Raw genomic sequence first — 13,760 nt, forward strand, 5'->3', positions numbered from 1 at the left:
TCCTGTATGGAAGTTAACTCAAAAGGAAAGGCAAGTGTTTCTAGGATATACCTCTAAATATTTTATTTTAGTTAGATTCATTTTTTTAATAACAGAAAAATAAATTAAATTCTCACTACATTCACAAATTCAATATAAATCCATGTCTCTCAAATTAGGGTATTCTGACAGGTGCCATGGTCTCTACTATGAGCTAGCAATGCATTGATTTTTAAGTGCAAATTGAGACTCATGATATTTTAGTAGAAACCATATGAATAATAGTTTTGTTGCTGTTTATGAGTAGTTTTGCTTGCTTTTCTTTACTTGGCAAGTTTCAAATGCATTGCTGTAAGCTTTAAGCCAGAATCTAGAGGTATTAGTTTGAACTTGCCTGTTACCAGAGAATTCAATTAAAAAAAAAAAAAAAGTAGGGGACTTGATTTACAGCTTGCCTTTTGAAGTCCAGGGTATATTCTTTAGTGAAAGCAAAAGAATAATAAGTTGTGGGAAAGCATTTAGAGAAATATATGATTAAGGCTAAAATTCCCAGCACCCTTTTCCTTATTTGCTGATTACTGGATTAATCAACGCAAATGTGGGTGCATTCTATACAAGTATACTTGTATATAGAATGAAAACAAACAAACAAACAAACAAAAAACCCTGAATGAAGAGAGCAAGTTTGAATTACAAATACCAAGCTGCTCTGGGAATACTTGTTTTAACGATTGTGCAAACAGCTATTTACATACCAGTCCCAGCAAATAAACTCCCGGTGGCTGTTCCGAGCACAAAGCGGTGTTGTCGTAATGAGAAAGTGAATTAACAGAAAGGCGATATATGTTGAAGTTACATCTGTGCTGTTAAAACTTGTTTTGGAAATGACACTCGGGAACCTACCTATGAATTTCTGGAGTGCAGGAAGATATGTTTTTCAGTATCTGAGAAGAGAAATGCTACATACCGTTAGTAGCCTTTTCCTTTGTTTTACTTCTGTTAGGATGCTCTGTTCTTGTTGGTCAACTTGAATTCAACTTTTTTTTTTATTACAACTTCTTGTATGTTTTTTTGTTTTTCCCTTGCTGCAAGTTCTTGGATTTTTTTTAGGGTGTTGCACTTTTCTCTGGGAGAAAGCTGTAGACGAGGAGGAGGAGGAGGAGCAAGTGCGAAGGGGGAAAGTGGGACGTAAATAAGATCATAAAACTCTTGATTCTAACTATAAAGCATCACTTCTCCACAAATTTTACAAATAAGATCTAGTAAACTATATTTCTTTCTTTATAGCCTAATCTCAACAAGTCTAATAAAATACTGAAATTATTAGTTCCAATATATCCATTAAGAACTTGACTACTTTGTTGTTTTACTATTTGTAGATTGTCTCCTTAGTTTCTCCTTTTTTTGTATATGCACGTATTTTAGATATATATTTTTATATATATGACTGTGTATGTGCAGAGGTGTGTATAAACATATAGATTCATATATATATATAACTCTGTAATACATTTTTGGGTGATGTTACACAGATAGTCTCTGCAACAGTATTTGTAACTGTGTAGTAATGGCCTAAATATATCTTCATTGAATCTAGTTTATTCATTTGTAAACTTACTATCTGAAGGAAATCCTCTCTTCAGAAATATTGTATCACATTTCAAATGTGAAGAATTTTTTTCATGGGGTGCATGGTTAACTTAAAAATACTTTTTTTCCAGATTAAATGTTTTGCTGAATAGGGGTATCAGTCGTCTGAGCAGGGTGGTAAAATCACTGACAGGTTTGGGGTTAGAAGCTACAGTAATTTTAAGTCAGGTCACAAGGGGAAGAAGTGCATTGGTTTATATTGTTATGGGGCTTGGGAATTCCTAGAGGACCCTGAAACCAAAATGCTTTGTCAGCTGGCAGAGAGGTAAGAGTTATTGTCTCCCCTGTGCCTTAATTAAGCATCCTAAGCTCCAGCGCCCTAAATACCACTGGGAACCACTGGCATAGGTTTCACTGGGCCAAGTACTCTGTACATCAGATGAGGAAACGGTAACATGAAAAAATAAAAATTCAAGAATGAAAAGAAATTCTTCTCTGAGTAAGTAAAGGACACAGCTTCTAATGATTTCATGGAGACACTTCTGGAAGTAAGATCCAAAACAAAGTCAAGTTTAGAAAGCCTGTACATAATGCTTAATTACACAATAGATCAAACTGAATCTAAAAGAGATAATTGAACAGTAATAATTTTTTAAATGATACTTAATTTCTCAGGGTGCCTCAGGGAATTATTCCTCTTTCTTAAGTAAACATATATATATTTATGATTATCTACTTGACAAAGAGACAGACGTATAGTACAAGCTTATTGCTTACAGGGACTTTCAATAGTAGAAAATTTGACATATAAAAAGCTGTATCTTGAGAGAGTAATATTATCTTAAAACTACTTTGAATAAAACAGATATAGTTTTCCGCAAAGCAGATGGTGTGGCAATTTTCTCTTTTACCTTTAAAAACAAGCCTATAAAATTTAATGTTGAGACCTCATTTCTCTACTACCTGTTAACAACCTCATTTTGGAAATGGGCTGTCAAATGTTAACTTCCAACCTGTCTTTATTTTTATTGTTTCTTTTTTTTGACAGTAGCAGAGGGCTAGAATGTAAACCTACATACCAAAATTTTGTAACTGTGATGCCACTCAGGTGCCTTAAATGTGATCTGTTTTTATTTCAGCTTGACTTGCTCATTTGCAAGAGAAGTTGAATTTTCTTTCCTGTGTGCAATACCATACTGTAAGCAGGATCTGTATTACATTTCGCAGGATTTATACCTACACCTTTACCTGTTTTCTAATGGTTTTTTCCCCTCTAGTTCCCTTTCCACTTTTGGCTTTCTAACCTAGCTGTCTCAGCTATAGAAACTTTATTTACAATGCCATTAGGCAACACAAAAGAAAAATTAGCAACCAAACCAACAAAATGCGTTTGCATTTTCTATGTAACTGAGTACTTGCTATTGCCCAACATTATTAAGATTTTTGGGGGGAAAGTTATGAGATATTTACAGGTGATTAAATGAGGTGAAAAGCATGATTTATTATAAGTTATATCATAAATATTCTGTATCACCATGGAATTGCATTGACTACTGACTATAGTCAATTCACTATTACTGTAGTATCATAGAATCACAGAATAGTTTGGGTTGGAAGAGACCTTTAAAGGTCATCTAGTCCAACCCCCTGCAATGAGCAGGGACATCTGCAGCTGACCTGGGATGTTTCCAGGGTTGGGGCATCTACCACCTCTCTGGGCAACCTGGGCCAGGGTTTCACCACCCTCAGTGTGAAAAATTTCTTTCTTATACCTAGTCTAAATCTAGCCACTTTCAGTTTAAAACCATTACCCCTTGTCCTATCACTACAGGTCCTGCTAAAAAGTCTGTCCCCATCTTTCCCATAAGCCCCTTTTTAAGTACGGGAAGGCTGCAGTAAGGTCTCCCTGGACCTTTCTCTTCTCCAGGCTGAACAACCCCAACTCTCTCAGCCTGTCCTCACAGCAGAGCTGTTCCAGCCCTCTGAGCATTTTTGTGGCCTCCTCTGGACCAGCTCCAAGAGGTCCATGTCTTTCCTGTGCTGAGGGCTCCAGAGCTGGATGCAGTAGTGCAGGTGGGTCTCCCCAGAGTGGAGTAGAGGGGCAGAATCCCCTCCCTCACCCTGCTGAGCAGGATACATTTGGTCTTCTGGGCTGTGAGCACACATTGCCGACTCATGTCCAGCTTTTCATTCGCCAGTAGCTCCAAGCCCTTCTTGGCAGGGCTGCTCTCAAGCCCTTTGAACCACAGCCTGTACTGATACCAGAAGTTGCCCCAACCCAGGTGCAGGATCCTGCACGTGGCCTTGTTGAATCTCTGGATGGCATCCCGTCCCTCAGGGGTGGCCAAATAGTGTTTAGTTGAAATTTGAATTTCCTTGTATTTTCAGTTCATTTGTGGAACTGAGTCAACTCATAAATGTTAATGTTCACATTGATGATCTTTCTGTAAGTGATCACATCTATGAACATTAAGATCTTGTTAGTGTGCAGTAATGAGTACTATTGTGCATACAGCCCCACCTTAATATTACATTTCAAATAACTCATCATTGCCTTTTTCCCATATAATCCTCTCACAGCATCTATTTGGAAAGGGACATCTTTGCTACCTTTATAAGAGGTATACGCCTACTTTTGTTGACATTCTAGTTGTTCTTATTGCAGCATGTTGTAATTAGTAAACATTAACTTTATATGCTTGCATTTATTTTTGTATAACTGGGAAGTGACATCCCAGAAACAAAAGTATTTGTAGAAGATATTTGCTATAGAAATAAGCCAGCAGTCATTGTATATAAATAATGCAAGGGGAAGAAGAGAGCATGAGAAACTTAAAGAATATTCCTAAGGAAGAGGAATATGTTTCTTGAAATTTATTTTGTGGATTAATTAAATGAAATCTTATTACTTTCTGCAATAGTTGAGTTTGCTTTTAGTAGTCATTGCTGCTTGTTTTAGGATGTAAATTTGTAATACCAAATGTGTTTTGTCTTTGACAGCAACAATAGTGTTAAATGAACTCAACTGGACTGCAGCATTGGATGATGTATTCAAGCGGAACAGAGAAGAAGACCCCACTTTATTATGGCAGGTTTTCGGTAGTGCAACTGGCCTCGCTAGGTATTACCCAGGTAACTGAAGTCTCCTAAAGAACTGCCCTATGCCACATATTGCCTTAAAAATACTCTGAATTATTTACAAGCAATAAAGGATAACTAAAAATTACTTTCTTACATAGATGCAGTTTCTGTATATCAGAAATACCTCAAGGACTGTGAAATTATTCTGGCATAAAGCTAGTATGGGGGGGGAAGAAACTGGGGGTGAAATATGTACTTAGTATATTTTTACATTAAGAGGAATAGGAGATGATGTCCTTTGAAAAGTTTAAGAGTTAAATTTTATTTTTGTATTGTTTTCTATGTGTTGCGTAAATAATCAGTTGGATATTTGCCAGTGAGATTTTTGTACCTGTCTAGTTTTAGAAACAGTGACTCAGGGACTAGACAGATAATCTTGTAGTTAAGTCAGTGAGAATATGATTGCACCATGCTATGTTTATGTCCTTCAGAACCCACATCTCTGACAATTATATATTTGCTTTTAGAGCTAAGGTCAATGAATACAACTTGATTATTTCAACCAGCATCCGTTCCATCTGTTGTAGAATCCAATTACTGAATCACAGTAATTAATTTAAATAGATGTATATTTTACTGAATTTCAATCATCAGTAGCCTTAATTTCAATTTTGATATGTACCAGCCAATGGAAAGGCATTGGCAAGGCATACTGCCTGTGCTGCTGCTGGTTTTTTAAGGGATGCTGTTATCAATGACAGAATAGTGTGTCAGCTACACACGAGACAACTGTGTGCAGTGTCTTGTCTCTTGCCTACAGGTGGCTGAGGAAGAACTCTGAGATCCTTTCTCTTCTGTTTATACAAGATTGTTTGTGTTTCTGAGGGCGAAGGGGATTATTCTAAAGCTGTTATTCTATCATTAGCACAATTGCTAGCACAGGCAGAGAAACTGCCTTAGGCTAATTTACAGGAAGAATATTTCATAGCACTTGAATCCTGTTTGTTTTGTCATGCTAGATGCTCATGAAATAAATACAGTGAGATGTTGTGGAAAAAAACAATATTGAAAATGCTAATTTCCTATTTCTTTTATTTCCAAGTGTTTTGTTTCAATGCTTTTGGGATTATATTAGTACTGTGTTTGGGGTCACTGTTTGTCACTGCTTACTATATAGTGATGTTTTCCAAGTGCTGAAAGTGTTTCTTAAATGCATCTCTGTGCCAATCTCTAGGAAATTCATTTTCAAGTATAAGGTTATCTTACATATTGAAAAATATATTCTTATGTCTAGCCAAGCTGTCCACTCCAGCTGTTTACAAACAGAACACAGGAGCCTCAGAATCTCTAATCTTCCTTAGAGCACCTCTATAAAATGGGAGAAGCTTGTTTTCCCTATTTTGCAGGTGGATATGTTGCTTGTAAATACTCCATCTAAACAAATATTCAGCTTTAACATAAAACTGAGATCCTCACACTTCCAGCTTATTGCATAGCTAAGTGCCTAAGTCCTTATAAGCTGTCTAGTCCCATCAGAACTTAACTGAATAAATTCCTGGGTAATTCCCCAATTCTTAAATTCTGCACACGCACAGAGTAACTTGGAGCAGTCTGACAGTCAAGCTGTATGTGCATTATTCTGTGCATCTTCTCCTTCTCACTTCCTTCTATTTCTATCTCGATTTGGTAAGATTTTAGATTTTAGAAGAGGTCTTTGTGCAAGGTTGTCCATCTTTCTCTTTTTGTAAACTCTTTGTCTCAGTTTGCTGACACGCACAAATGTTCTAAAAATGAAATCACGTTTCATACACTGGAATGGATGCTTTCTACATTTGCTTTTTGAGAATTATATAAATTGTAAAATATTGCTTCATTATGTTTGCCTTAGGTAAGCCTGCTTCAAAGTGAATTTCTCCATAGTGATATTTGTGAAAGAATTTGGAAGTATCAAAAACCAAAATTAAAATGCATAGATATGTCTGCTCATTATTATCTGAAATATATGCCCTCACTCTTCCCTCCCTTAAAAAAAAATCAATCTTTGGTACCTCTAAGCTATAGAGGGTGTCTTCAGTCACAGGTTCCTTGAACTAACGCTTTTATCTGATAGTATGCCGCTGCCTTGAGTAATGGGCTAGATGGCAGATCACTTCTGTCCTAAGTAGGCTCTTGGGCTGTCCTTGCCACTATAGTAACCAGCAGCATGAAGGGTGACCCCATGGGTGGAAAATATGTTTGAAATATAGGAGCATTTTTCTATTACATATATCCCATTGTTTCCTACATATATTTTATCTTTGGTACTGTTGTACACTCCTCTAGCATCACATATATGATTTCATATAATTTTCGGCTGTCTTCTGTCTTCCTCTTTGGTGCATTCATGTTCCCTTGTCTCTATCAAAAGGACAAGATAACTTCCATCTGACTATGACCTAGGTTGGAACACATGGCAGTTCCTTTCCTCAGACCTTCTCAGACCTTACGCAACATGTCATTTTTATCAAGGAGAAAACCACATTCTATGAGATGTTACTTCAGGTTTTGTTTTAAAGAAGAAAATATGTAATCTGGGCAAAACAGATTTAGGAAGATATTTGTATAGATGGATAGATACACGTGCAAGATGTAGATAGATATGCAAGAAAGCTAAGTACTAAAAATATATACATATGTTGATATTTGCAGTGATGGCAGAAGCAGAGCCAGGCATAAAAGGGAACTATACAGTAACTTCTTATGTTCACTTTACAAGATGCCTCAAACAGAAGCATTAGAGACTGCATTGAGCTTTTATCTTTATAGATTAACACATTACTTCATTTTGTTTGTTGACTATAATCTAATAGCTTTATATTAATAATTTAATGAACTGTAGTTTATTAACAATAACTAGACTATACCCACTTTAGCTCTCATTCTCAAACATCAAGACAGAAACGGCAGAGAAGAGCTGAAGAGGCAGGATACCCCCATGGGCCTCAAACCTGTTTTTTCAGCTCTTTCATTCAGGGTTTTAATCAGCTTGATTTAAAGAGCCAGTATGAGTTTCCTCAGTTCCCAACATATCTTCAGTATGAGTTTCTGCATACTGAACTTTTTGTTCTTTAATTATTTAAGAAAGTGTGTCTTGCCTAAAATAATTTTAAAGGTTAGTGAAGGTACTTAGTATCAACATTTTCATTAGTTTCAATGGCAGCATATTTGTGAAGAGAAATGCGAAGCTCTATTACAGTGCTGGCAACCATCCATTTTGATATGAAGATGCCAAGAGCAATTTTGAGATTTCTATTAGCTATTCTATGAGCTCTGAACAATGCAAGAGTAAGTAAATAGTAGTTTAATAAAAGAGCTCAGATGAATAAACAAATAAAGTGAGTGGAATTTTTAAGAAGGATATAATATATACTCATTCTTACGTTTATAGTTATATATCTTAGAGGAGTCTTTCTTTCAACAGATGGTTTCAGCATTGTAAGAATGTATTGTCCTTTTCACATACATTTATCGAGTTCTATGAAAATCAGGACAGGAACCTCTATCTCTCTGGTGATAAAGATACCTGATAAAATTCTTAATTTAAAAGAGAAGTGTACAAGAGGTGGAAGCTGGGACAGAAGACCTGGGAGGAATATATAAACACTGTCCAAACACATAGAACACTGCTGGAAAAGCCAAAGACCACTTGGAGTTGAATCTGGTGAGGCTTATGAAGGACAGCAAGAAGAGCTTCTACAGGAACATAAGAAACAAAAGAAAGAATAAGGAAAATATGGACTTGCTGGAGAATGTAAGCCTTCTGCTCCATGCTTGGGCAGTGGACTTGTTGACAAAATGCACAGAAAAGGCTAAGATGCTCGTTGCCTTCTTTACTTCAGTCATTACTCGTAAGACCAGCCCTCAGTAATCACAGACCTCTGCAATTAGAGGGAAATTCTGAAGCAAGGATGACTCGCTCTTGGCAAGCAAGGAGGCAAATGGAGGAACATCAGGTTAGGGAACATTTAAACAAACTGGACATGCACAAGACCTTGTGACCTGATGGGATGCACCCATGAGTATTGCGGGGACTGGTGGATGTCGTTGCAAGGCCATCCTTGATTATCATTGAAGGTCATGGAAACCAGGAGAGATTCCTGAGATTCCTTCTTTCCTGAGGAAACAAGGAGGTCTTCAAGAAGGGTAAGAAGGAGGATCTGGGGAACTACAAGGTGTCAGACTCACCTTAGTCCCTGGGAAAGTGATGGAGCAAGTCCTTGCTCCATGGACAGCCTTAGTGGATGAGGGAAAAGCAGTGATGTTATTTGTCTTGACTTCAAGAGGAAGCTGTTTGACACTGTTTTCCTTAACATCCTCATAGACAAACTGATGAAGTACAGCTTAGATAAATGGACAGTGAGGTGGACTGAAAATTGTCTGAACTGCTGGTCTCAAGGGATTGTGAGAAGTGGCATGAAGTTCAGCCAGAAGCTGGTTAAAAGTGGTGTATCCCAGGATTCAGTACTGGGGCCAATGCTGTTCAACATCTTCATTAGTGATATGGATGATGGCACAGGGTTTACCCTCAGCAAGTATGTAGACGGTACAAAACTGGGAATGGCTGATACACAAGATGGTTTTACTGCTGTTCAGAGAGAGCTCAACAGGCTGGAGAATTGAACTGACAGGAATCTCATGGAGTTCAACAAAGGGAAATGCAAAGTTCTGCATCAGGCACCAGTACCTGCAGGGAACTAACTAGGTGGAAAGCACCTTTACAGAAAAAAAGCTGGGGGCCCTGAGGGACAAGTTGGACATAGCCAACAACAGCCTAGGATCCATTGGCAGAGCATTTCTAACAGGTGGAAGGAAGTGATAATTCCCCTTGACTCAGCACTGATGTGGCACATCTGGAGTGAAAGATCCAATTCGAGAATCTCCAGTACAAGAGAGACAGGTACTTACTGAAAACCCACAAAGATGATTAAGGACTTGGAGGATCTGTTATATGAGGAGAGACTGAGAGCACTAGCTTTCAGCCTGGAGAAGATGAGACTCAGAGGGATCTTATAAGTGTGTATAAATAGTTGATGGGGAGAGTGAACAGCCTCCATCATGGTAGAGTTTTCCTTTTCCATCTGTGTTTTCCTCCACTTCCAGAAGAAGGCTTGGAAAAACCTCACATAGAAATCTTAATACCATCATTCAGAACAACAGAAATAACATTATGTGTAATTGTTTTCATAAAATGTCTAGTTGTGGTTGCAGTATCTGTCCATGTAGAGAGTATCAAGGAGTACCAGCACTGCCGGGCCAGTATGGAAGTGTACAACTGATGGATTAGCCAGGGCAAAGGTATGCATCCACATAGAGAAAGATTTTTAACTTACATCAAATCTTACTCTACTTTGTAGAATTGCTGTCAGTTCAGAAGTAACAGTGTACTTAGTATTTTTTTTTTAGGAAGTAGGGTGCTGTTTGCTTATTTATCATTTTTTCTTCAACGCAAATACTAATGTGTGGAGAAGACAAGGTTAAAAATTTGGATATATTGAGACTTCTTGGTGCACACAGTGCTTGTTCTGGGGTCAGCTTCATATGTCAGCCCGACAAGTCCATATTGACAAGGTAGCTCTGAGGTCAGGCAAAGAAGTCCTTGAGTCAGAGTCAGGATCAGCAAAATACAACATGGTCCACAGACATCCACACAGTGTAGTTTTGGCAAGGAGCAAACACTTGAACTTAAAGGAAGCTCCCAAGCCAAGAAGCAGAGGCTGCCAGGAGATTTCTTGCAGTTTTTTGTCCTTTCCCTCTTCCCACATCAGTAATCCCAGGTTACACCATGTAAATGTGGGCTTGAACATAGGCAGCAATCACCTAAGAGGCTGCAGAGCCTGCTGGTGCATGTAGGGCCCTTCAATTTTAAGGAACAGCCTGATTTTACCCAAAATAAGCATATTTGCATGAGACTACAATTTATTCCATAATCTCTTCTGCTTTCCCTTAATAATTTCCCTCTTGCTCAAAGGGGAAATAATGTTTGCTGAAACAAAGTACCACCAGACAACACCCTTCTGCTCAGAAACTAAATTGCATTCGCTGGCTTTTTGATTGAGGATGAAAAGAAGACTCCATATGTTTTCTGCCTATGTTCATCCATCAGTGCAAAAACTGGGTACAGGCCATGCAGTGGTTGTTTGCAAACGATCTGAAAATTATTACACTGGATATAATGAAGTTAGCTTGCAAGTAATTTGGATTCTGCATGATGAAGATTTTCTATTCAAGTTACAATTGGCCATCTCTTCTACCATTAACACAGAGCTACTACTAACACATCAAAAATGTGAAATGTTGCAAGTTTAATATACAATATTCGGTTGCGGTTGCTCCAAACATGGATATTTTCTGAGCATTTCATTTAATATTTTGACATTTAATAATCCTTAACAATATTTAAAATATGCTAAAATCATTAAAGCAAGTTAACAGACTGACTGGTGACATTGTCAAGTCATTAAATTCAAAGGGCTCAGACATTTTAAGTGAGTTTTTTCACAACCAACTGTAATGCCTCATTTTCACAGTACAAGCATATAATTACCAGAGGCATTTTTGCTCATCGACTTAGCCTTGTAAGTAGTACATACAGAATCCTTTGTGACCGATATGCAGGTAAATAAAACATTCTCATGAAGCTGTAGGGGAGAGATTTCTGTTGTTCAAGCTTTTTTTACCAAACCTAATTTCCATAGCAAGAAGATACAATGTGATGGATGAGATCAAATTCAGTAAAATTAAATTCAATCTGCATTGAAATCCGGGAATTAAAAATAATGGTTATAAATATGAACAGTTTTAAATATCCATATGCCAGAATGTAACTGAAATCAAAATTTGAGTTACTTTGTATTGACAAGCCTGATCATAAAAACCAGACCCAGACATAAAGGCATTTAGTGAATATTTATGGTGTTCTTTTAGACATGATACTGTTTTGTGTATGGGCCTGTCTGACTTGCAGCCACAGGGACCTTGAGGTCCTTATCCTACACCACTGCCCAGAGCATGCTCAGAGGCTATCTCGAGTCCTCTCAGAAAACAAGGAATCTCGCTCTACATGGTGTCATTTTGGGGAATTAGTTACAGCTTCTTTTCTTCTTTCCAACGGGAAACCACAGTCAGCTTTTCCGAACATCTCCCACATATAACTTGTATGAGAAAACCCTTCATGTTTCTTAATGTTCCGTTTGCAAATGGAATTTTAGCTGAGTTGTCTGCAGAAGGCACAATGCGACTGGGCATATAAATAACTTATTTTCTTTCTTTTGTGTTTTTGTCTCTGGGCTCAGTTGTCTTGAATACATGTATTCAATTCTAGTTTCTTTACAAAATCCACCAGGTTTTAAGAAGTTTCTAGCCTTTGTCTTGCAAGGGAACAGTTTTCCATTGTTTATGTATAACTCAAGACTCAATTTTAACCACTACCATAAAAGAAAGCCGAAATGTATTTTGTGGTGGTGTTTTTTTTTACGCAAGCCCCTCAAAATTTGTTATTATGGAATTCTGAAAGGCAAATTTTTAGAAACAGTAAACAAAATCAGAAGAGTTTCATTGGGAAAACTGTGAGCCACCAAGTTTAAAATTTGGATTCTCCGTGAGATGGCAAGAGAGCACACATTATTATAAATGTTGAAGCACCTTCTTGGTAGTACTAGTAGATATACACCTTCCTGCCTAATTTTTGAGCTTATACTTCTAATTCTAGAAACTGGTATTAGCCTTTAAGATGTCATTTTAAGATGACACTTTCCTAATTCTAGTCCAGACATAGGGTTTCACTTGGTCTTGATTCAAATTAAACACAGTCATGTCACAGCATTTTAGCAAGATCATTGATATTACCAATTCGTTCCAATCCAACTGAAACTTGCAAAGACATAAAATTGCAAATATGACAACATAATATTTTAATATCCAAACCTTTCATTTCTGGAATGCTTTAAAAGAAAAGGGGAAATATGGTCATCCTCAGAAAATAAGATACCCCAAATAGACACTTGAAATGGATGAATATTATGGAAGGATGTATCTCGCTTACCAGATATGGACTATCTCTTATAGAATATCTGATGCCTTTTTAAAAGGTAAGAATAAGTGACAATAATCACAGAATGACTGAGGTTGGAAGGAACCTCTGGAAGTCAGCTGGACCAAACCTCCTGCTCAAGCAGGACCACCTAGAATCTGTAATGTAAGTCAGGTTTTGGTTTTATGTTTTACACTATTGTTCCCAAAGAGGTTTTTCTTTGGTGGCAGGAGTTTCAAAAACTAAACTTTTTTTTTTTGTCTTGTATCCATTCCCTGTGGGCTTGCACATGTAGAGTTATGTGGACTCATGTAGACAGAAAGATAGTTTAATATAGATCAGATTGCAGATTTAATTTATAATTAACCACAGAGCAGTGGACAAATCCGTTACAAAAAAAAAAAAAAATTAAAGTAGTTTAATATGGTTTGTCAGATATTAAGTTACTTGCATATGTTTTGAAGCATCTACCCAGCTAATTTTACTGCTAGGTTTCAGAAAACAGATATCTGAAAGAACAATTTAATATCAATTTTTTGGCAGGCTACTTGGAAGTGTAGATACAAACCAACCAGTGCCTCTTTCAATCTTGAGATCCTTCATAATTATAGAGCTAATGAGGACTGTAATTGTTAATCAATGTTTCATTAAAATACTGCAATGGGAAGCATATTATTTTCACTGAAGCTATTACTAATTAAATAAATTTTAAAACCACTTTGTATTCATGTGCCTTTTTCCAGATCCCATTTCTCTCTCAGTTTTTTAATTTTTGTAAGGATAAGATCCTTAGTAAAGGATGCATTTTACTTTGGACTGCAGAGAGCAGACATTGACTTGCAGTTAAATATGATATAGGAGACTTTCTTGTTATAGCAGTAAACACACTTAAGAAAGTTTGGCTGCAAATGATTACTGAAATGGAAACACACTCTTGATTTAGATGAATGTTTAGTAAAAAAACTGATCAGCAACACTGACTCAGCTCTCTCAGGGAACTACACTAAATAATATTTGCTGAAGGTAATACTCAAAAGCGAAA

General features: G+C 37.0%; 1 protein-coding gene across 5 annotated transcripts in view; it reads left to right on the forward strand.

The window, feature by feature from the left end:
• CACNA2D1 (calcium voltage-gated channel auxiliary subunit alpha2delta 1) overlaps nt 1-13,760 on the forward strand; it is a gene marked incomplete at its 5' end in the record, with an annotated part of 423,169 nt that overhangs the window by 288,428 nt on the left and 120,981 nt on the right. For all 5 annotated transcript variants that reach the window (XM_082008681.1, XM_082008682.1, XM_082008683.1 and 2 more), the window contains one exon: nt 4,570-4,701. In XM_082008681.1, coding sequence (XP_081864807.1) covers nt 4,570-4,701 — 132 coding nt within the window. The remainder of the gene's footprint in view (nt 1-4,569; nt 4,702-13,760) is intronic.

Source organism: Phaethon aethereus (assembly GCF_964289735.1).
Source record: "Phaethon aethereus genome assembly, chromosome: 1".
Lineage (NCBI taxonomy): Eukaryota > Metazoa > Chordata > Aves > Phaethontiformes > Phaethontidae > Phaethon > Phaethon aethereus.